Raw genomic sequence first — 25,388 nt, forward strand, 5'->3', positions numbered from 1 at the left:
AAACTAATTTTTGTATCATATCTCATAAGGGCTGACAAGACACGGTTTTTCATCTATTGCTATAGAAACTACCATATGGCCTGTTTCTTAATCCTCTACATCTTCACTGTAAAAGGGGAATCTACTGAGGAACAAAGATCTGGGGATGAATTTGCAGAAATTCCTTAAATACATTAAGAAACATCATTCCTTAGCAGTCAAAAGCATATAACCCTCAAAAAAACCCCAACCAACCAAAAAAAAAAAACCCAAACAACAAACAAAATAACCCCCCACAAATAAAAAAAAACCAAAAAAAACCCCACCAAAAACAAATGAACAACAACAAAAAAAAACCAACCAACCAAAAACAAAAACAAAGATAAAAAACACCAACCCACAAAAAAAAAACCTCAAACAAAACCCAAAGAACTAATGAAAGCCATCTTCTTAGTTAATGATGTCTCCTGTGGCCATAAAGTATAATTCAAAATGCTGCATGACACAAAGACACTTCTTTAAAATCACTTGAAGAAAACTGTTATCAATTACTCAATTGCTATGTTTCACCCCACAGAAATCCCACACATCTGACATATAAATACTATTTTAAAGCAGGAGAAACAACCATAAAGGGAAAACACATTCTGAAATCTGGATAGGCAGTATTCTAACACTGCTGATTTTCATCATAAATAATGTCATCTCTTTCTTTTGTCATTCCCTCCATCTGCTTCATTAGCACAATGACTGTCTTCTCATAATGCAGCCGAAAGTTACACAGAAGAGCTCTAAACAGGGCCTCAACATCTGGCCCTGAATTTACAGCATGCATGAACGAACATGCACTGCAGAGACGCAGGCAGTAACACGAAGGGCAGGAGGAACAAGAACAACTCACAAGGAACTGTGAGGTGTCCAGCTCTCACTGTTTTCTGCTGCACCATCAACTTTGGTTTCCTCCAACCATTCCTCTGCTGCCTCAGCAAACACCAGTTTTCCCTGCATTGCCTCTGGGCAGCACCAACAGGCCGCCTGCCTACTTGCTTCTCTGCTAGGGGCAAGACTCTCCCACTGACAGAATCCTTCTGTCAAGTGTATCAGCATCACAGGTCTGACAGCTCCAGCACACTTTAACTGCTCAAAATTGCCAGTTCCTCAGCAAAAATTCAACTCTTCTGCAACAAGAGCTCTGTGGAGAAACTCCTCCCAAAATATAGCTGGTAAGAAAAACAGAAACAGAACATTACAGCATGCAAAATACTCAGATTTGTAAAGATAGTATAAATGCAGACAGACTTCAAACCCCATTTCCTACACTTACTGGTATGACAAAGTTCTGTCCAAAGCAAAGAGAGACAATACACCACAGCAGGAGCTTAACAAGCTAAGCTTGTTTCTTTGCTTATAGGCTACTTGTGATTGTTATTATTGACAGACTACTTGGCATTTCTACATGAAATTTGCCACAGTCTTAAAATAGGCTCCTATGACAATAGAGATGACATCACTGGCTAATGAAATTAGATTTCCTTATTCCAAAAGGAATTGAATTCCAAAACTGAAGTACAGCTGAAATGCAACAGCTAAAGATAACAAATCTTTAATGCTCCAGTTCAGCCTGTTTGCTGTTAATTGGTAGCAGACACCAGGATTCCATGTCACACAGCGAGTACCGACCTTCTAAAAATAACATGGGGAATTGAAATATGTTCCACTGATGAACCTCTTGACAAAATAAAAAATGCTTTAAAAAATTAAGAAATTATTAACTACTAAAAAACAACACAGAGGTTTCTATAAAAAAATGGAACTACATTTCAAGAATGACAACTCAAAACCTGACTCAGAAACCATTTTAGCTGTAAAAATACCAATTGAAATGTAAATTCAAATACTCTGTTAGTTTTCACAGAATCTTAGAATGGTTTGGAAGTGACGTTCGAGAGCACCATGGGCAGGGACATGTTCCACTACACCAGCTCAAAGAAGCATCCAACATGGCCTTGAACACTTACAGGGATGTGGCATTCACAACTTCCAGAGTCTTACCACCCTCACGGTAAAGAATTTCTTCCTAATATCTAATCTATATGCCCCCTCTTTCAGTATCAAACCATTACTCCACATTTTGTCACTACACTCCCTAATAAGGAATCCCTGTCCAACTTTTCTGTAGGCCCTCTTTAAGTACTGGAAAACTCTCTAGAGTCCTTCTCTTTAGGTTGAACAATCCCAAGTTTCTCACCCTGTCTTCATAGCAGAAGCTCCAGCTCTCTTACCAATTTCATGATCCTCCTCTAGCTTCTCTCCAAAAGGTCCTTGTCCTGCTTATGTTGGCAGCCCCAGAGCTGGATGCAGTATTCCAGGAGGGGTCTCATGAGAGCAGAGTAGAGGGGGAGAATCCCCTCCCTCAACCTGTTGACCACACTGCCTTTGGTCTCCTGTTTGATGCTTCTTTTCTTTTATTACAATAACTATATTTTTTTCACTGGAGTTAATAGAAACTTCATATTTAAACAGTTAATTCATCTCACCACCATGGAAGAATGGCTCATGCATCATAGTGAAGGATACATGGGAGGCATGAAGTGCAAAAGAGAGAAAAAAAGGTTTTCATTTAAAACTAGCAGTACTGTACACCATAACGTAACATTTTCCCAAGATTTTTAGCTATCTATATTTTTCCTACCTGTCCTGGGTTGCAGTGTATTCTATTACCATCCCCATCAGCCGTTGAGATCAGGTGGGGCAGTGTTTCCTTGCCTCCTCCCCCCAGACTATCTTGCTGTTAATGGCCCATCATTGTCCTGCCGCATGACTCAGAGATAACTCCCTCTGGACTATCTTCTGTTAATGAGCCCAATCAACACCTGGCCTCATGACTCATTACCCCATTGTGAGATGCTCCACCCAGAGCATTCCATCCTGGATATAATCTGAGATTCTGAACACCAGAGACAACCTTTCCACTGGATTTCCAGAGGACAGGAGCTACACAGCCACCACTAGACCTTCTGAGGAAGAACAGAGCCTTTCTACAGGATCACCGCTTCAGAGGACTGCAGCCACCATTCTACCAGACTGCTACCACCACCCTGACTAACAGGTTGTATCTTGACCCTTGTCAGTTTGAACCAGTGTTTTCTTTTTTTTTTTTTTCCCCTTTTCTTGAATTTCCCCATTAAATTGTTATTCTGACTTGGTGCCTACCACTAGTTTGTTTTCAAACTAGTACACTACCACATGAAAACCAATTAGAAAAATGTAGCAATAGCTATGGAATAACAAGACACTTTTTAGAGAGTACATTTGCTTCCACTGAAAAATTCAGTATCTGTATTTGTGTGTCACAGTAGCGCCTTAACAGCCAGACGTCTGAGAATTGAAAATGAAATGATGCTGCCTCAGCATACAAAATAAGCACACTACAGAAACAGCAAATAGCCTGGTGACAACAGGTTCTGTTAAAACAGAATCAAGTTGGTAAAGGAATTACACAGAAGTTTTCCTTCATTATTTAGCAGTTATGACCCCAGTCAGAAAATCATAAGCCCTACTGCAGACTGCAAACATTTTAGAAAGTATTTCACTCACAGTAGGAGTTTTCTCACAATCACACAGAAATAACTGGAACCATATGACATTTTTATAGCATCTCTATATATTTTTCTATGTGATATTGAGTGATTTCATTTTCGAATTCCTCCTAATTGCCATTTCTTTTATCTTTCTTTCCACATTTGCTTTGGATGCACTGCCCAGAGGAGTTCAGGAGACAAAGAGAACATTCTTCCCACAACCCCTCCTCAACACTGAAAGGCTCAAACAAAACACAGGATGCTAAAAAGAACAACCAACTGGCTGTGAAGAAAGCAAAGGGGTATGAACCAGGAGGGGCTGCAGCTCTGTCTTCCCCTTCAGTAGCCAAAATAAGGGACCATGAACAGGAAACAAAACCACTACAGAGAATGGAGTAAGGCAGCTTCCCAGTCTAGCAGACCCAGGAGAAATAGCTCAGCAAATCACAGCACATTCTGCAGATCAGAGATCCCACAGCAATCAAACTACAGGGTGCTTTCCTTCCTCAGCACTGATGTAGTTGCTACTAGGCTTTGCATAGTGGGGAACAGCTTTATGGAAAGACATGGGAGATGGTAAGTTTTTTCCTTCTGTGGAGAGGAAGGCAGGCTGGTATAAATCTAACAGAAGGGAGACAGGAGACCAGTCTTTGCAGAGCTACTTGCCTGGTATTGGCCCCCTGGTGGTAAATGCCCAATCTCAGAGAGAGAGAGGCAGCTGGAAACTATGTCTCACCAATATGAAAGGGAAGCAAAAAAGCATATTTTTACATACAAAACTTTGAAATGTGGCTCTATCATAGCTTAGCTTTGATTTTGTTCTTCCCAAGGAGCTTAGGAGAGATCAGAGAAAGCAAGATTTCCACACTGCTGTCTTGTTTCTTCACAAATTACTGCCATACAGCTTCCAGAGAAATAATGCTATCAAATCATTTTTCTGGGGGCAATTTTGACCAAATGCTCTTCTTGTACCATCTCAATGCAAATTGAAATTGGTTAGCAGATTCCTGGACAGCACTTGGAAACAAATGCTTGTCTGCATTAATTGCACGCAGTGGGTGCCTTGCTCTTGTTACCCTTGGCTGAAACAGGAGTTAGCCTATCAACAATCAAGGAGTCTTTTTTTTTAACGCAGATTCCGTTTGAACAGTTTACATCACAGTTGGGCTTTCAGGATCTTTCCAAAGGTTAAAATAACTCATCAGGTAGAAACATCAGGACATGTTGGTATCTATGAAGAGAATCCTGTATGAAAATGGGGAAGAGACATCCAGCACAGAAATAAAAATTCAGAACAGAAAGTTTCACCTTTCCCAAAAGAGGCAGTAAGGCTGTTTTAAGTATTCCCACAAAGGGGCTGCAGGCTTTGTTGCTTATCTCAGAGGGCATATTTCAATGTTCAATTACATTAACAGGAAGTTCTTCCTTTTTTGGTGGTTCTTGCATCTCATCCAAGCTCAGTGACAGTATGGTATGACATGGATAGAAAGAAACACACAAGACACAGCTATAAAAAGCAAATGCAAACAGGAGAGACAGACTTATGAAGCCTGATAAATTTAACTTACGGTGCTCAGGATACCTTTCACATGGAGCAGCTCTGCATTAGTTTTCAAAAATGAAATACCACTTTAAATAGAACAAACCAACTAAACTTGGTATACAAGTATAAATAAAGTCCATTTGGATTTCCAGCTAAAACCACTGCAAGTCACTATTCTTCAAGAACCAATAAAATCCATGTCTGTAAGACATGTTTCTTGAGTTGCACCTGTCTTACAGATTGGAAAAGCACACTATTGAGCTTTAGGAATCCTACCTAATCTGAACAAACTTCTAAACTCAGCATTAGGTTGTAGTGATTAAAATTAGTGTCTTCCATTTGGGTTCAGAGACAATTTGATTCTGCCAACACAATCTCTTTTTAAATAGTGATGATTCTTACCACTATTTCACCCACTACCATCATCCTACCAGCACAGATGGAGAAAAAAACTTTGGTATAGCCACTACCATAGTGATTCCTTAAATAGGCAAGATGCTTTCTAACAAAAAAAAAAATAAAGCAATATAGATGTAAAAAGGAAATTAAACTGAATTAGCAACTAACCAAGATAAGCAGAATAAGAGCTGGACCACACAACAATATGCAGTGCCTGCCTATCTTGTTAAAGCTCATGCAAGACACAGAACAGCTGCTAACTGTCTAAAGCTGGGTACAGTCTAGACTTTCTATAGGCTTCTCATAAAATCTCTCAGCCATTACAGAAACAGCTGGTGCTATACCAGCTACAGGTTTCTGTTTGTTAACCAAGACAGATTGGAAATCAATCAACAGGTAAGAAGCAAAAGTGCCAGAAAAAGGGTTGATTATCAAACTGAGAGATGAGCAGAAGCACCATACCTCATTCTATCAGTGCTAGAATGACCATACTCAAAGGTTGTTCAAAAGGTCTCATAAAGTTTTTCTTTGTAACATTGCTCTTCTTTCAAGGCTTAAGAGAGTCACAGGTTTTCTTTATAGATCAAAGCACTTAAGATCCGCAGGCTAAGAGATGATCAATGTGGTCAGATTAACAGAAGTTAGGCAGAGGTCAAGGATCATCCATACATGGCCCCCCTCTTTAACCCTGAGCCACAAGTCTGGCTGACATCCCTAAAGCTTTCCTTCCTCAGACATTAGGTCAGGGCCTAGACAGAGCATCAAAGCAGTTCTCAGTGTTTGTATCAGCCTTTCGCCAGCCCAAGGCATATGGACAGGAAGCAGAGTAAGTCAAGGAAAAGCAGAGCTAAAGAGAAGAGAACAACAAGCCTGGGGCTGGATCTTAGGAAAATGGGACACAGCAACATAAATCAGAGTACTGTGCCAACACAACACCCCCTCTGAGCAAACTATGACTGTGCTTTGCTCTCTGGCATGGTGCAGTGGGTGTCCCACAGCAGTCTTGGACACAGAGGGGCAGAGCTGACAAGGAGGGACTGCAGGGTGTTGGCAGCTGTTGACTGGGAGTAAGATCTGCAGCCAGGAAGGGAAAATTCTTCTATTGTTGGATATGTTTGTAGCACTACTTAGCTCATACTAGAAATGCTACCTCTGTATTTCTAAAGTTTTAATGAATCAAGCATTACATGGCAGCATATAAAATGGCAAATTAGGGAAAGTGGAAAAACAGAAATCTCACTATTGATCAAGCTCCTGCCACAAACCTGCAAAGAGAAATTCAACACAGGCTTTAAAATTAGGATTCTTCTGAGACAGCTGCAAACTTGGCCAGGCTTCTAAGATGAAATAGATGTAAAACTGCGTATCTTTAGAGACACCAAATGGAGGCACTGAAAATAACACCTAACTGAAACAAAACCAAAATTCTCAACAGAAGGGACTGCTTTGCAGTACTTTGTTCAAATTCATGGACATAGAATATGATTTGCTGTTAAATTTAATAAGTCACTCACCTAAATTTACCACATTACCTTGGCTTTCCTACTATGACAATTTCCAAATAAAGTGCATTCAATACAACAGCCCCAACACTGATATTCATTAATATTTTCAGTCTATCAGCTTCTATAAAGAAAGGGTGAATGTGGTGATTTATAAAATGCAATTACAAGCCCACAGGACATTCTAGAAGTCTCATTTTATTCTGCAGTTTCCCAGGAGATGCCAAAGAAATGGGTTACAAACGGGAATGATTAGCCTGAGACCCTCACTTTTCCTGAAGTATTATGGGACAAGACAAATCACCTCTCACTGCTTTGCTCTCACACTATTCAATAGTATTTATAAGCTAGGCAGAAGTGGAAAGCAATAATGAGATTTATTCTCCTTCAAAACAAGTTTAATCTGTCTTGTAAAATCCTCAAAACACGATGGATTGCACCAACCAGGGCAACTACTTGGCCACTCTGTGCCTCTTGATAAAGCTGTTTCATGTGACTGAAAGAGGATCTCACACCTACATTTCCACCTCATTTCACACAAGAACTTGGATTGCTGTCAATTTTCTGATGCAAGACAAGTGCAGTGTTGTGAAGAATCATGCCTTTATTTTGTTCTCAAGATTATTTGTTTATGTTTAAAATGAACATACATGCCAGTAACTATTTGTTTTTCAATACAAATCAGGTTTGCAGAAACAAATTAAACTTACAGTGATTCCTCTAACAAAATAGTAGAAAGTGCTTTCTCACTGGATAAACTCATTCTCCACTGAGGAAAAGACTGATCCTCAGTAATGTGAGTTAGGTTGCAAGGTACCACCGAAGATGACAGTGGCACAAAGCGCAGTTGGAGAAGTGTCACTAGTGGGCTGCCCTTGGGATTGACGCCAGGGCTAGCACTGTTTAACAACTTCATTAATGACCTGGATGATGAGGCAAAGCACACATTCAGCACATTTTCAGGTGAAATAAAACTAGGAGGAGTGGCTGATACCAGATGGTTGTGCCGCCATTCAGAAGGATGTGGACAGGCTGGACAACTGCTGCCAACAGGAACCCCATTAAGTTCCACAAACAGAAGTACAAAGTCCTGCACCCGGTCAGGAACAATCCCATGTATCTCTACACACTGGCAGCTGATGAGCTAGGAGGCAGCTCTGCCAAAAATGACCTTGAGGTCCTGATGACAAGAAGTCAAACATGAGCCACCAATGTACTCTCGCAGAAAAAAAAGCCAACAGTGTCCTGGGTGATATTAGCAAGAGCACTGTCAGCTGTTAAAGGGAGGTGATTCTTCCTCACTAATCAGCCCTGGTGAGGAAGTATCTCTTGTACTCTGTCCAGTACTGGGACTGGACTGGGCTTCCAACTACAAGAATGCCATGAACTTATTGGAGCAAGTCCAGGACAGGGCCAGGAAGATTATAAAGGAATATCATTACATAAGGGGATGCTGAGACAGTTGGGACTGATCAGCCTGGAGAAGGGATGGCTCAGGGTCAGGTAAGATGGCTCTTATTAAAGTGTATCAATAACTGATGGGAAGGAATGAAGAAGAGGGACCCAGATTCTTCCTAACAGTGTCCATCAACAGGACAAGAAACAATTGGCACGATTTAAACCCCATGCCATTCCATCAAAACACAAAGAAACAGTTTGGATTTTTACTGTGACACAGGTCAAATACTGCAACAGGTTGCCTACAGAGGTTCTGGAGTTTCCATCTGCAGAAATATTCAAAACAAAACTGGACACAGTCTTAGACAACCTACTTTTGCTGACCCTGCTTAAGCAGGAGCTTGGGCTACATGACCTTAAGAGATCCTCTCCAACTTAAACAGTTCTGTGGGCCTGTGAACCTGACATAAGGAGTTTGAGAATCTGCGGTGATAACTAAGTCACCACGCTAGGAGCGTGTTTGTGTTTAGTCCTCTGTTCTGCCAGAATTCTTTTTCATAAGCCAATGCATTTGTTTTAGTTATTAAGTATCACAATCTGCCTAATTCAGATCCTGAAGGGACAAGCATATAAGCAATTGAAAGAAATGCTCTTTCCATTCCTCAGCATAATGAGGCATTCTGCTTCCTTCTTTTCCTCTGAAGTGTCTGGTTTGCCAATTTCCAAAATAGAATACAGAATCAGCTGGGTTGCAAGGTTATTTCTTTATGGCACTTTTTATTTAAATGTGTGCATTTACTGTTGAGGAGAACAAAAAAGGACAAGACATATGGCTTTATGCATGTTTTCTACCACCTTGCAGCCTAATGTATTCAGGTAGGAAAACAAGTCATCCTACAGAGAGAAAAATGAAGAGGAGAAAGACACCAAAGGTTGATGCTGCATGTGTAAGTCCAATTATTTATTAACAGAGTGTGTAAATTTTGCCCGTGGCAAAATTTAATGGGAATAGAGAAGGGGGCTTCACTCCTAAAATAGCTAACTCACGTATTACTGCAACTGATATTTTCATTTTAAAAATCAGATGAAGAGCTAAGTGCACAAAACTACAAAGAAATCATAAAAAATTGTAGAAGTACTAGAAAGAAAAGCCATAAACAATGCAGCATGTCATGGGCTACTGGCTTGTTTTACTGCATCTGTTCTTTGACTGCCTGCACCTGAAAAGTTTATTTATGGCCCATTAGGAAAAGGCACTAAAATTTGTGAGATACCTAACAGGCTGTAATCCAATGGCTATGCCTGAAATATCTAGAAATGGCCCAAGTCTAGCTGTCTCCCTGGTTGAAATGTACACATTCCAACCTTTTACAGCTTCAAAACACTCCATGCAGTCCACTTCCCAAAAAGGTTTGTATTTTTCATGTGATTAAAATCACTGTGGTTTTGGCCATCTGAGACCATCACACAGGTATGCTGTAATACAATAACCTAGAAATGCACTACTTATGGTGTTACATCAAAGAAGTAACACAGCATCTGTGCCAGAGTCAGCCTTTTCATTGAAATGGAAAGGATAAGAAAGCCCAAGGCTGCAGGACTGAGGCAGAAGATGTAAAATTAAAGCATGAAATAAAGATGAAGGAAGGTCAATGGAAAACTGGATGCCAAGATTTAAAAATCATTGCTATCACTGGCAAATCTTCCAGTGACAATGTTGTATTGAAGTTACTTGATTAGCATATCACATTACCTTTCACATTTGATATTAAGTTTGGATGAATGTGGACAGACACCATGGAAAATCAAATTAACAAATTAACAATATAAAAATGGAACTTCTCAGTAAAGCATAAGTGTACCTCAGCTCCCAAACTGAGAGAGATGATTTCATCCTCAAAAGCAGAATGTGTATCAGTATGGGGAGGAATTCCTGTTTTAAAAAAATACAAACAACAAAAAAGTCAATATAATAATAATAACAATAGTAATAGAGTGCTATCTCCATTAGCAAGCCCTATTTTTATGGATGTCCATATGGAAAACTGGGATGTACGGTTGAACAAACCAACCTTATCATAAACAAGGGAATTGCGTTCCATAAGAATTAAGGGCAATTGTCTTATTTACACATCCAGATTAGATGTACACAATTAACTTAAGTGTCTTATATAATCAGTAAAAATAGCTACAAGATAGTCCAGGTTAGTCTAAGGCTTCACTCACTCCTGGATGACTCCAAACGCTCTCCCTGCTGCAGAGAGCAGCTCAATCACTTCACTTTCCTTGTAGGCAGGTCAGCCCTCAGCACTAACAGTTATGGCACATATAACGATTTTGGGCTTTAGTTCATCCACAATCATGTACTTCTTCCTAACTCTCTTCACAGAGGAGTAATCTCAAATCCCTTTATTTCCTAAGCAAATGACTGCATTAAGGGATTCAGCTTCAGCATTAGGACCTAGTATCTCAGGGGCAGGCACTGTTAGGATCAAGTCCTGCCTCTGTTTTGCACTTCCTAGGCAAACACACATCATTGCTAGGCTAAGCCCTGGGTAATACATCTGTCGGTGCGTGTTTGAGTACACACACATAACTGAGAATTGCCAAAAGGACAGTCATTTTTCAGTTTTGCTTTTTAGATTTTTCTTTCATATCTGCTAATCGGAAAGAAACTGCCAATCCCCGCAGCTTGTGTCACACATTTTACCACCAAGTGCTAAAACAGCAGTGTGCATGCCACAGCAAGATCTCACCACATGGTAGGGAATGGCAGTCAGCAGTGGAGCAAGGGAGAACAGCAGGCAGCTTGGGAGAACTGCAACTACACTGTCCTCTGATCCACTGCAGGCCTAGGCAGACAGAGTAACTCCTCAACCATCCAAACTGAAACAGTTTTATTTGTTTATTAAAAATTCTACCCAAGTTCATTTGGGACTCTGTAGAGAATTCCTGAGTTAAAAACAATTTTTTTTAACAGTGTCAGTCAGCTCTATAAAGTACCCTTTCTACCTGGCAGATTTTACATCCAGATGTAAATATTCTGAATTCCATTAGTTTCAGTGAAAACAATACAAGTGTTTTATGGGACCAACATTTAATCAGACAGAAAATCAGTGAGACTTGAAAACCAAGGACAGATAAGATACCTGTTTGTTATGGCTCATAACTTTGCCTCAGTACAAAGCACTGAGGTTCTGCCTTAAGAGGCACACTGAAGTCTGAGCAATTCACTGTGCAGCAGGGGAACATCAACAGCTCTCTACACTATCACTGATAATTCAACCGAGGCCACACTGATCTACCCACCTCATTTAAAGTATCTTATGTGTGGCCCCTCCAGCTTAGACATTCATAGCCATAACTCACTAAAGTTTCACATACAATTTCCAGTGAAAACATGGCTCAGAACAAAGATGCACACAGTATTAATCTGACTGCACTCTGTACTCATTCATATCCTAATGATTTGCACTTAAGAAGGGGTATTTTGCTTTGGGCTTGGGTTTTTGTTTGTTTGATTTTTCAAGAAAACTTGCTTCTGTTCTTGATAGAAATCTACAATTCTAACTAATCTCCTCAGATATCCCAGCCAGAAGTATACAACTGCATCAATTTAACAGATTGTCAGATACACAAACAAATAGGATCAGCTTTTCAGACCCTTGTTCAGTAGACATTGTAATAGATGTGAGACATTAATTCTGAGAGTAAAGCCAATGTTCTTTCTTCCTAAGGACAAATGAGATACTCACTCTGGAAAGCAAGCCAGATACTTAACCTTGATGACTAAGCTTAGCAAAAAGTACAGCATGTGATTTATTCCCTAGAAGTGTGATTAGAAGTTTATTTTTCTTCAGAAGCCTCCAGTTTGGGAAAAAATTTAAAAATACAGTAATTCCTTATTACTAAGATAAGGGAACCCTGCTTGCATCATACTTAAGACTCCATATATCACATACGCTAACATTATATCATATGTGCTAACAGCAAGAGCCATTTCATGGAGACTATATGCACATTACAGGAAGCAATACAAGTTTGGTTTAAAAAAATTCACTCAAATAAAAAAACCAAATATGACTACCTATTCCTATATCTCTTTAGTTAGTTTTTAAACTATGTTCTTAGTTAGTTTTTAAACTATGGCCTTGGACTCAAACACCATCATCTCCTGTAACAGTAGTATCAAAGACTGCACTTCTGAACTAAGTTCCCATGTGCAGAAACCAGTATTAAGACTTTAGTTTTGATTCAAAGCATATCTGGTTACAGAGAAAATACCCTATGCAAGTGCTTAAATCCTGTCCCTACACCATGTCACAGTTAGATGCTACACTCTTCTGCTTTTTAGGGAAGCTGTACTGGTTTGGCTGGAATGTAGTTCATTTGCTCCACAGTTGCCTGTATGGTGCTATGCTTTGGATTTGTGATGAAAACAGTGTACATAATACATGGATGTTTTACCTCTTTCTGAGCAGTGCTTACACAGCATCAAGGTCTTCTATGGTTCTCATGCTTCCCTGCCAGCAAGTCAGCTGGGGGTACAGAAGAAGCTGGGAGGGGAAACAGCTGGGACAACTGGCCCCAACTGACCAAAGGAACATTCCATACGATCATATGACACTGTGATCAGTAATAACACTAAGGGTGAAGTTTACCAGGGACGTCATTACTCAGGGACTGGCTGAGCACTGATTGGCCAGTAGCCAAGGAGTATTTTTTGCATCACTTGTTTTCCTTTGTTTTATTTTTTTTTTTTAACTTACTAAACTGTCTTGATCTCAACCCATTATCTCAATCCTCACTTTTGTCTTCCAATTCTCTCCTCTACTTCAGTGAGGGGAGTGAGCAAGCAGCTGCATGGTGGTTAGTTACCTACCACGGTTAAACCACAATGTAAGATAAAGAGCTCACAATTTTTGAGGGACAAATAAACTTACCTTGTCCAGGTTCATACTGATTTACAGTCAGCTGATCAGGCTTATGTTTGATATATCCCTGCTTTAAGCACTTCTCCAAGAATGGGTTGCAAGTTTCAGGAAGACCTAGTTACAGAAACAGAACTGTAAACAAGACAGGACATCTTTTTACAATAAATATAACTGGAAAAATACATAGAAATAGCTTCATATACATGCAAGTCCATCTTTAATAATGAGTACTCTGCATCTGCTGCTAACACACACATCAGAACTGGGGGCCTAGTCTTCAAGTCCAATATATTTTTAAGATCTCAAAATTAGAAATGCAACTCCTCCAAGGCCTCTGCATTCAGAAGCAGATAGTCCCTAACAAATGCAAACTGTAGTATCTCTACACATAAATAAAACCACATCAAACCAGAGGCAAAGTTTCCACCAATTACAATAAAAGAGTTGCAGTCAAGAAGCAAAATTATTATGCAGAGAGTCAGTCGTGCAGAGAGCCCTCCAAAAAATTTATTCTCTGGAAATCTGTTACTGAATTAGATAATATATCACCAAAAAAATCTGCTGAATTTAAGATGGTCTTGAAACAGGAATGGGGAAGGCACAGTCCTCCACCGCAGCTTTGGTTTGCTATTTTACCTGAGGACTTGATTGAAAAATTCTGCTGAAGGTAACACCAACAAATATGTTACTACTATCCCATCCATGAATCTACTGATTTTTATTTTTAATTGTTTTCCCTCAAGAAGTGTTTATGCTTCTCTCTCACACAAAATAGTCTGTGAGACTAGAAAACAATTCACGTATCAATCCTCTTACAATGATATAGCTTCACAGTTAAAATCTTAATATAACCAGAATCCTTCTGTTGCATGCTGCATCCACCCCAGTACACATGCATCACCTCAAACACCTTCAAGTTTTACAGGAATTTAACTCTCCTATTTTACTATTTTTAAATCTAACTCTGTAAGATGACTCACTGGCTTTGCTCTGACTCACAGCTTTCAACTCCAAATAGGAGTTATTGAAACCTTTACAAAATTGCTTTCAGAGCAAAGGAAATTTTATTTCAGTGTGCATCCAACAAGCTTCAAGCTGGCAGAGATAAATATACACAGCAACATACGTCACACCCCCCAAACAAATTAATATGCAATTTGTAACACGCAATTGTTTGATGGAACAAAAAGCTAAAAAGGAATGACAATTACAATCCCAAAAGCCCTATTTGACCAGACCTCAACAAAGGGCAGCAACCTCTGCCTCCAAGTGACTGGGCAACAATCTTAAAGCACTCACAATAATTTGGAATGAATCTCAAAACTCAAAGGCACTGTTTGGTGTGTCCTTAAGATACAGCAAGGGCTCTCCTTTAACCAGAATCTCACAGCCATAACTCAGCTAAGCCTGAAGGCTTTACATAATGGTTCAAACATCAGGGCAAAATAAGTGCAGTTTAATACAGAAGTTCTCACCTCCAGGTAATGGTTTGTCTTTATCAACATTATTGTTATCATAGCGAAACTCATATCCAAAATGCTTTACTCTTCTATGCTTTAAGGTCTTCTGGGCTGTAAAAACACAATTTTAAAGTTAGACTACATAAAACATTGCAAGAAATTTGCTATGTTTCCCTATTCCATCTGACCTGTTAAGCCTAAACATTCTTTAATTAGCAGTTAAAACAGTGTATGTGACCCTCGTTCTTTGTGGTACACACTTCTGCCTTATTATCTTTTGTATTTCATCAAGCATAACATTCACTGCTGTTTTGAGTCAAAGGGATGCTGTTTTCGTATATGCAAGAAGCAGGGAATACCCATTTTCTTGAGCCATGATTAATGCACCTTTTTCTTGCCCTGATCTCTGAACTTACACTTGATGAATACCCTAGAGATATTTCAAGAACCTTTGCTTTTATCAATCACCAAGTTACACACTAGATAAGGTCAACATAACTTTTGCATTGCTCCACAGAACAAATTTACACAGCAACTCTGAAATGATTTCCAAGAATTCATTTATTGAAGGATTTAACTCCACAAACTCAAGTGGAAGCACAACAGCATCCGGAACGTATGCCTCACTAAGTTACTTTTTACTTAAAAGAAGACACAGCTCTTGAGATGGACATCAAATTACAAAGTCTTCTGCTTGGCACAAGACACATAAAAAAGACTTTAATTGTCTCTGGATGCAGGTATGTTATTCAAGTAAATCCATTCTAGAATATCAATTCAGACCACTTTCCCTAAGGAGTTGATCACCTGCAGTATAAGACCCAATTCCTAAAATGCTAAGAACAAACACAGGATAATTTCTGACAATACATATTCCAAGATGTAGACTTCCCATAACCTGAAACTGTAGGAAAAAACATCATAAAAGTACAGAATATCTGGATTCCTATAGTTGTGCCCACCATTTTGAGTATCTTCATCTCCTTTCCAGTCAATACTTGCCAACATCTTCCTTTCTTCCTCTGGAGAAATAATCTTTTCAATTACCATTAAGCCTGGAGGCAAGCTTGTAGGAACAGCATTTTGCAAGGAAACTGAGGTATATGAAAAAAAAGAGAATTCTGTCACTGTTTAGAGAAAATAAAACCATGTGTTCCCTATGGGGATATATTTACTTGGTATGAGAATATATTACAGCTGTAGAAATCTTTAACAATACCATGAAGCCCTCATTGTGGTCTTATCTGGAGAATGAGTGATCCCTTTTTGTCATGCCAAACAGGGTAAGGCCCAAGTTTTGCATCATTCAAGCACTTTCTAAAAATTTTACTGCATAAGATGAACAACACTTTACACTATTTAAACACAAAACCACTTGGTGCTTTTCCTGTCAAAATAATGGTAAACAGAATCTCCCAATCACTTCAAGGTTCTACCCGAATTTCATTTTAATTTTGTAGAATTTTAGCGATTTACCATATCAGCAGATTGCTTCCACAGAGAGTACTCTGTAATCAAATATGTACAAATACGGAGTACAAAACAACACCCAGGTGAAACATCACTGACATTGGGACATTCAGTTTGCTATCCTAAGAGCTCAAAAAAATCTGTTTGCTGTCAGAATGTACAGACCAACACTAGGAACCCTTTTTGCTAGACACTATGAAAGCTCACAGAAAGAGCAACAGATCTTGTATTACACAGCTTATAATCAGTCAAAAAAAAAAAAAAAATCTTGGGGATAAGGGGGAAAAAAAGACAGAAATTCCATTCTGCATATTTTTCTTCTTGAAGCTGAGCTAGAGATTGCAAGACTAAGGTGACACAAGAAATCCAATGAACTGTCTGGAGATTCTCCAGGTTCTTTAACCACAAAACCTTCACGTGCAGTATTGAATGGTCAGGAAATTACTCAAATCTTTTTTTCCCTTTTGCTTCCAAGCAACAGAGTTGAAATTAGAGTATCCTATAATAAAATACAAGGAGCAAAGATTACTTTATGTCCTGCATCTCAGATTCTAGCTTTCATTCTCTGTGTTTACTTAGAAAAACTAGTGTGTTTTCACCTATATTTACAACCCAGGAAGTTGAGCAAAGGGGAACAGTGTGCAGGAAGCTGGATATATAGGAGAGAAGAAAAACTGTACCTTTTTCCACAAAATTAATATATAGAACAATGTTTTGGTCACCGTCTTCCAGTGTTACTTCTTTTCCATTAAGGGCATTAAAGGCTTTCTTGGCTTCTTCTGTTGTCCTATATTTCACAAATGAATATGGTTTATTTGGTGGCATTAAGAGTGTTTCCATTGCTCCATATTCTTCTAGTATCCTGAGCAATTGCTGTCTACTCATTCCATTACCAAGACCAGCATTGGCAATAACCAGGCTCTAATTGAAAAAGAATAAAAAAAAAAAAAAAAAAGAGAATTAGTGATTATTGTTGGTTCATTTAAAACTAACATTTTACCAAGAGAACAGCACTATAAATAAAATTTAAACCCATGAGCACTCTTTTATGTATTCTGCACAAGATACTTACATTCCCATGAGCTTGCCCAGCACACAGTCTGGCTGAAAGCCTTGCAACCCCTACTAGAAACATCTCCTCAGCTAATGCAGGAGAGGCCTGCACGTGAAGGACATGCAGAGGTTCAAACCACTCCTTTCACTTAATCTACAAAGACCCCACTACACAACTGCTGCAGAACATGCAGCAACTGATGATGCAATTTGGAGATAATCAGACTCTTGCACAAAGCCTGGAAGTATTTTCTGTATTCCTGACACAAGTTTACCACTAGCACTATGATTTTCTTTCATATATCATTTATTCAAATGTTCTGTCACCAATAAGGACCTTGCTGGACCCCAGAATTACTCTTTGGATAGATTAGATGGATAACTTGGTACCTGGAACAGTTTCAAGGGGAACAAGTCCCAAATTACAGATCCACTTCCAAGTAACACTAGAAAAACTCAGTCTTTGTTCTAAAGAGTTTACAACATAAACAAGATTGCTGAGGCATTAGCATCTGTCCATGTGGTGTGAAATCTGAGTGAAAATTAAACTAAATTTGATTACAAAAATGTGTAAAGATCTAACTGATTTTTCTACACTTGAATGGGAAGAATTTGCAGGATCGGGATGAACAACCAGAGTAAATGACACTGCTCTACAGTGTTTCAAGCCATTTGTATTTCTTCATAAATGAGAGAGAGAAATTAGAAACTCTGACTTCTCTGTCTGCAAATTCCTGTCACTTTTTGCTACATCAGTATTTGTGAGGTCATTCTCTGATCTGCTATAACTCTGCTGTGGCAGAAGACTACAAATCAAAAATCTGAATAGCTTTCTGTTAGGTCGCTTTTCTGCAAGGAAAGAGAGAAAGCTGTCGCCATTTCAACAGCTGCAATCCAGCCAACCAGTTCAACTCCCACAGAACCACAGCCTTAATTTATTTAGGGGAAGAAAACAAAATGGAAAAGAGTTCCAATATCGACATGTTTTTAACAGGGAGTTTAGATGAGACAAATTACACTGGAGAGAGAAGTACAGAGGACAGAAAGGTACAAAAGTTAAAAGCCTGAGAAAATAAAAAAGAAACCACAGAGACAGAGAAGAAAAGTTTATCTACTTCAATAGCATTTCCAATGCTTCCTCCTCCTCAACGCAAGCAACTACTGTTTCAGGTTAAAAAAACCTTATCCAAAGGCCATCAAAGTCTCTCCATAGACACTGAACTGCTGATGTAGAGTTCTGCTTTGAAATCAAAGAAGCACAGAAAACCATCAGTCTCGGGAAGTGCATTTGGAAGAACTGCATTTTACACAAGACACATGTGAGAACAGAACACAGATAAGCAGCATTCTAACATGACCATCAAAATCACAACTACCAGTCACCTGTGTGGCATGGGAGACACACTCTATGCCCTCATGTCTCATCAGTGTATGTTGAGCTCTGACCTGCTTCCTCAGTACCTTCTTCTTCATTTTATGGACTTTCAAATGATCTTCAGTGGTTTTAGCTTCCATGCTGGTGTTCTGGAAAGCAGAAATAACAACACACAGTGAGTGTGCAGCTTGAAAAGGATCTCTCCCAAAAATAAAGCTTTAAAAGATTGCTATGATGCTTGATTTCATTTTCCCATTTTTCTCTTCCTCTTCACTCCTTTATTCACATTCACAGTATTACTGCATCCATTTGTGGGTTTTAACCTGTCTGCCCCTCCTGTTTTCACACGGTAGTTTCAGCTAATTTCCTTTTCTCTACTGTCTCTCCAGAGCAGAACATGAGAAAAAAATTATGTGTGGAACTGCCATGAGACTTGTATTGTCTCAGCTTCTCAGTTATTCTCATGCCTCACCCAATGCTTGAGTTGGAGATGAAATGTTTGGCTCCTTTTTCCTAATTGCAACGAAGTATGGCATTTGGCCAAACTTGCCTTTCTTGAGAGTAGAAAAATGTGTCCAATACTTAGATGTCGGATGCTCCACACTTCATTCACCACATCTCCCAAGGCCAAACTTAATGGAAGTCACATTCCTGTCGTGAGAAGGAACAGAAACCTGTGTACATATAAATATATATCTATATTAACTACCGAATTTCATGGCAACACAGCATTTACCAACCGGTGAGTACTTAAGGGTCACTGGCATTCTCCAGGTTTTGCTGCATCTTTTGCTGCTTTTGGTCTAACACTATATTGAGATCATACAGCACCTCCCCACATCTCTCTGAGCTTACATTCTTTTCCTTTCTTTATTCTACTTCATTCAAATCCAAGGGAAGAGTCCAGACCTCATGTAAGATTATGACAAAGCTCCCAGACACTGATGCAGCTTGACTTTGACTTCATCTTTCCCTACAACATAACCCCTTACCTGTATCTTAGAGGTATCTTCTCTTCTTTCCTATAAATCCTCCTAAAAGTATAGCTGGACAGTCCAACTGCAGTTGTCTGTCCTATTCCATTATTTTATCATCATCAACGTGACAACAATCCTTCCATCTTCTCTTCATGTCAAAAAATGGTTTTGTTTCAGTTATTTTTAAGGAAAAAACTGAAACAAAACTAGGTCAATCACCCCATATGTAATTATTTAACTGTGTCAACTGCCCCAGAAGTCACTCATCCACTTGCATGCCTTCAGGCTTGCATGACTGCAGAGCTGCTTCCCAATACCTTAACTGCAGACACAATCGCGATAATATGACAATGTACCACAAAAAATGGTAAAGGTAAAAAAACCCTCATATTGGTATTCACTGCAACTTTGTATTGAATGACTTAGCAAAAATTTTGTTTTAAACAAGCACTAATATGCTACTAAAATTGTTATAAAATATTGAAGTGTTACACAGGAGCTGTAAGTATGTATTCCCTGTGATTGCTGCAGCATTACCATCATCAACCTGCACAACTTTTAACCGCACTGCAAGAGAAAAATCTTTAAAGAGAATCAGAATGACAAAAGCGCTCTGTGGAAATAAAAGATTCTAATTCTCCAAAAAGGAGCAGAGTAAATGCTGCCAAAGAAGACTCAGTCTTTTAGACTTCCTTTCCACTTACTGGTTCATCCTCCTACCATTCCTCTTCCATTCTCAAACACGATTTTACAGAGGTCTTAAATGAATTGAAACACTTGTCAACAACAATTTCAAGCAAACATAGCAAGATACTGGCATGGTAGGCATCAATAATTCTCTCCTGATATGCTTTCAGATGCCTGCTATAAAGTTTGAGGTGTCACATGCATGGCTGTAACAGTTTGAACCCTGACTTCCTGGCATTATGCAAGTTTTTACACATATCTGACCACATAAAGGTCAAATTTATATCCGAGCCTGACCAAAAAAACCCAAAAAACAAAAGACACTGAATAAATTACTCAGCACTGAAATCCATCCTATCACCTTTACATTCTTGACATTTCCCAGGATCTCCTAGAGAGAATTCAAGCACAGCCATGCTCACATGCAATGGAGGCAAAATGCATGAGAATAAAATTTCACAAATAACAAAACTGAAACAGGGCAGAGTTTCAGAAAAAGGAGAGGACTACTAAAATAATTATTTCACATGACTTCAGAAATGAAGGGTAGAGGATGAGAAGATCAATGGGTTATAGAATCAATCTTGATCTCTGCAAAATTATTTTTATTACAGATTTGTCAGGAACTGTCTGGCTTTTCCCTTCAAAGCAACAGTGCTCATAAAGTTTAAGCTCATAAAGCTCAAAATGTTTTTGCCTATTTTATACTCTTATTTTTTCCCTTCCCTTCCTGAATCTCTTGGTACTTTCTTAAATAAACATTTTACTTTCCTGATGGCAGACCTGCAAACAGGCCACAGGTCATTCTTTGAAAATAACATGCTTCCTTCTAAAGACAAATAGCTCAAAATAGTTCAAAATATTCTTTACTTAATCAACAGTGTTTTACACACAGAGAGCAATGGTAATCTTAGCCTTCATTAGTTAAATAATGATCAAGAAATCTCAACTTGCTTAAACCAAAAAAAGCACAGTGAGAGACACACACACACACAAAAACAAAAAACCAACACCCAAACGCATAAGATAATTAGAAGCCTAGGTACCTGGGAGGGAAAAAATAAAAGTCTCATGAGAAGAAGCACAAAAAGTTTTCATCAAGTAAATTCTTCTAAGTGCATCTAACAGGTTACCCTTACCAAGACTCAGCTGATTTGCAGGCTCCTTCAGCAAGCCTACTGTGACCAAGCTGTGCAATTAAAAGATTTCATAGAATCAAAAAATCATTTAGGTTAAAAAAGACCTGTAAGATTAAGTTTAGCTGTTAATCCAGGACTGCCAAGCCCACCACTAAACTCTATGTCCCTAAGCATCACCATCTACACAATTTCATCCCAAAGGCTTGGCCTGCCCAACTTTATTTGCCACACACAGGTGAACAGAGGTCCACATCTTTACAGCCTACACATGTGCAGGTTCCTCTTGGGAGGGTGTCAGGCCGTCCCAAACTACCCCACAGAAAAGTGACGCATCTTTGATTTGATGAGTTTACAGAAAGCAAGCAAAAATATTATATTTGCTTGTTATAAAGGTTAATACTTTGGAAACAGGGAAAGTGGGCTTCTGATGGAAAAGCGTGGAGGCAATGCACATCGTCCATACCACTGAGACCACTGTCATGCAGCCTGCAGAACAGAGGACTTCAAACTGAAAAGGTCAGGCCTCTCCCATAACATCTACACCTCTACATACTGGAAGACTTCATCTGATCTCCAGGGAAAGCAGTTCTGAGTTTAGTCAGGCCTTTAGTCAGGTCCTCACAAACGCCCACATTCTCCAGGCAAAAGCAAGTAAGGCATGCCACAATATTCCTCAAACTAGCACAGAAACTGAAGCTGAAAGGCTACTTTCTATCCTTTCATAACCACTGAACTAAACTGAACAAGGGACAGATGAGGTGTGATTCAGCTGTCTAAAGAGCACGTAACACTGGCAGAGATGACCTACCCCACAACACTCAGCCTTCCACCTGCTGTTCTAGAAGCTGAAGACCTTCCTGATGTGCTGTGTCATGCTTGCCAGCACCACCCTGGTGCCTCCAGCTCCTGAAGGCATCTCAAACAGTACTGCCTGCATAGCTGAGACAGCAGAATATTCCCTTGGTGCCTGTCTGAACGGGGTCTAAACTCATCTGTTGCATCACTGCAGGAGGCTCAATTCGGCAGACACAGAAACCAACAGTCCGCCCTGATTGCTGAATAAAGGAATCACACTCAACTGTATAGAAGTAGGAAAGTTCATTTGCTAGGATCTCACACCTCCTTTAGAAAGGCCAACACGACTACAGAAGAAAAAGGGATAATCCACTGCTGCATTCACTACTGTTACCACCTACTTTTACAACATGTATTTTTAAAAAGTAGCTCCTGAAAATACACACTGAAAACGGCTTCCTCTTGCAACGCGAGTTCAGGTTATAGCAGGTCACAAAATGGCCTGAAGTTACTACAAAGGTTAATGTAAAGCTTTAAAGCAATGCAGGAAACTTACCTGCCGTAAAAGCCGCTTCTGAAAACCAAAGTACCTGGTGGCCAGGCAGAGCTGAGCGGCGGCTGTCGGCAGAGGGAGCGCCACGATCAGGGATAAGTTTGGCTCTTTGTTACTCAGTTTTGGCTTGGTTTTGTGCGGCAGACACGCCACCACAAACGTATAAGGACGCTGTATACACATAGACATCTGCGAAAAAAAAATACATTCAGGAGGCCCGAAGGTGAGATTTAAGAGCTCCAGCACTGCCCAAATGCGCCTGAAGGCGCAAGCACATCCAGGCACCAGCACGTCCCCGCGGCTATCCTGTCCCACCTCTGCCAGGGACAGCCAGCACCGAACCTCCCACCGACACCCCCGCAAACCCGCGGGCTCTGGGCAGTCGCTACAAACAGCAACGATAATAGGAATGTGCCTTAGAATCACAGAATTTTACGAGTTTGAATAGACCTTAAAGATAACCACTCCCAAACCCCGTGCCATGGGCAGCGGCGCGTCCTACTAGACCAGGTTTCTCAAGGCCTTGAACACTGCCAGGATTGCGGTATCCACAACCTCCCTGTGTAACTTGTGCCAGGGCCTCACCACCCTTACGGCAGGGTCCGTTCCGCTTTGCCCTGAGTAAACACGGGGGAGGCTGTAAAAGCTGTGAGGCAGACGTAGGGACTGACTTGGCCTTCTCCCCCTTACACCACCTCGTCCTGACAGGGACAGAGCCGGAGCCGCGGCCAGGCCGCCGCAGGCTCTGCTCCCCGCACAGGGCGGCACGGCGGGCAGGGGAGCCAGCGGCACAGGCCACCTCCGCTCCCGCCGCCCCCGCGGCTCCCGGTCCCGAGCAGGAGCCGGGCGAGGCCCAGGCACTGCAGCCCCGGCCCGGCGGGCGCGTTACCTGCAGGAGGCGGCCATGTCGGGGCGGGCACCCGGCACCAGCGCCGCCCCCGCCGCGCCGGCATGGCACCGCCCTGCCCCGCTGCCCGCGGAGCGCTGGCCTGCGGGGGAAATTGACGAGGAAATTGACGTTGTGTCGCTTTGTCACAGATCAAGGAAGCCAAGCTTTGAGGTTCAGCAAGACGAAGCCCCGGGTTCTGCACTTGCGTCTCAGCAACCCCAGGCAGCGCCACAGGCTGGGGGAAGAGTGGCTGGGAAGGACCTGGGGGTGCTGGTCAACAGCAGCTGAACATGATCCAGCTGTGCCCAGGTGGGCAAGAAGGCCAATGGCATCCTGGCCTGGATCAGCAGTGGTGTGGCCAGCAGGACCAGGGCAGTGACCGTCCCCCTGTACTCGGCACTGCTGAGGCCACACCTCCAATCCTGTGTTCAGTTCTGGGCCCCTCGCTGCCAGAAAGACATTGAGGGGCTGGAGCGTGTCCAGAGAAGGGCACCGGAGCTGGGGAAGGGTCTGGAGCACAAGTCCTGTGAGGAGCAGCTGAGGGAGCTGGGGGTGTTCAGCCTGGAGAAAAGGAGGCTCAGGGGGGGACACTCTCTAAAACTGCCTGAAAGGGGGCTGTAGGCAGGTGGGGGTTGACCTGTTCTTCCAGGTAACAAGTGGCATAGGCTTAAGCTGCAGGAGGTTCAGGTTGGACATTAGGAGTAATTTCTTCTTGGAAAGGGTGATTAGATCTTGGAATAGACTGCCCAGGGAGGTGGTAGAGTCACTGTCCCTGGAGATACTTAGGAAAAGACTGGACGTGGCGCTTAATGCCATGGCCTATCTGACATGGTGATGCTGGGTCAAAGGCTGGACTTGATAATCTCCAAAGGTCTTTTCCAACCTAACTGACTCTCTGATTTGCTGGCAGCAGCCAGTGCTGTGTGTCAAGATTTCCCAGTGACCAGGCCAGGGTTCTCCCACGGTATGCGGCCGTGTCCTGGGGAGAGGGACATCCATGCTGGGTGGATGCAGGGCAGTCAGTGTGGCAAGAGGAAGGGAGTGAGCAACCCCCTACAACTACTTTCCATGGGCACACACTTACTGTCACGGTGCCACCTCCTGTTCCTGCTCACTCCATGCTTCCCAACTCCACTTGCCAGCAGGCCCTCCCTGTGCCACCTTTTCTCCAAGTGGAGCCAGCTCCTTGTCATCCTTCTCTCCATCCATGGAGTGTCCCTCTGACTTCACACAGAACAAGTGCAATGCTTTAACCCCCACATGCAGTGGGGCACCATCCCTCAGTCCCACACCTCCCTCCACTCCTTCATTGGAACCTCCTCTAGCGCAGAGGATCCAAAACCAGGTGGGGGAAGCCACATCCACACTGCACATTAAAGACAGCTTCCACCAGGCCAGGATGGATTAAAGACAGCATCATGGCTTCTCCCAGGCCTCGGTGCTAACCAGAAGAGACCATCCCCTGGACAAGCCACCATTACAGCCAGCACTGATCACGTTACCTTTGGCACGTTGCTAGAGATGGAGGAAGATAAAACCATGCCAGTCCAGGCAAGGTCATGTGAAGACTGAGCCTCTGGTTGTACATAAATATTCCACTGCACCACTCTTGACCTGGCCAGCAACCTCACTAAGGCTGTGAAGTGAGCCCACA

The 25,388-nt window shown here is 41.2% G+C and overlaps 1 protein-coding gene across 5 annotated transcripts in view; it reads right to left on the reverse strand.

The window, feature by feature from the left end:
• ALKBH8 (alkB homolog 8, tRNA methyltransferase) overlaps window positions 1-23,811 on the reverse strand; it is a 44,699-nt gene extending 20,888 nt beyond the window's left edge. Inside the window, exons 1-8 of one of the 5 annotated variants that reach the window (XM_082278106.1) lie at window positions 23,735-23,811; window positions 22,849-23,034; window positions 18,766-18,843; window positions 16,947-17,187; window positions 15,759-15,890; window positions 14,812-14,907; window positions 13,346-13,450; window positions 10,265-10,335 (exon numbers count right to left, since the gene is read on the reverse strand). In XM_082278106.1, coding sequence (XP_082134232.1) covers window positions 10,265-10,335; window positions 13,346-13,450; window positions 14,812-14,907; window positions 15,759-15,890; window positions 16,947-17,187; window positions 18,766-18,843; window positions 22,849-23,034 — 909 coding nt within the window. In that variant the 5' untranslated portion in view covers window positions 23,735-23,811. Of the gene's footprint in view, window positions 1-10,264; window positions 10,336-13,345; window positions 13,451-14,811; window positions 14,908-15,758; window positions 15,891-16,946; window positions 17,188-18,702; window positions 18,844-19,244; window positions 19,369-22,848; window positions 23,035-23,734 lie in introns of those variants that run through there. The other 4 variants (XM_082278105.1, XM_082278108.1, XM_082278109.1 and 1 more) reach the window with 4 other exon arrangements.
• Between the last annotated feature and the right edge of the window lie 1,577 nt (window positions 23,812-25,388).

This window comes from Coloeus monedula (assembly GCF_965178545.1).
Source record: "Coloeus monedula genome assembly, chromosome: 3".
NCBI classification, from domain to species: Eukaryota; Metazoa; Chordata; class Aves; order Passeriformes; family Corvidae; genus Coloeus; species Coloeus monedula.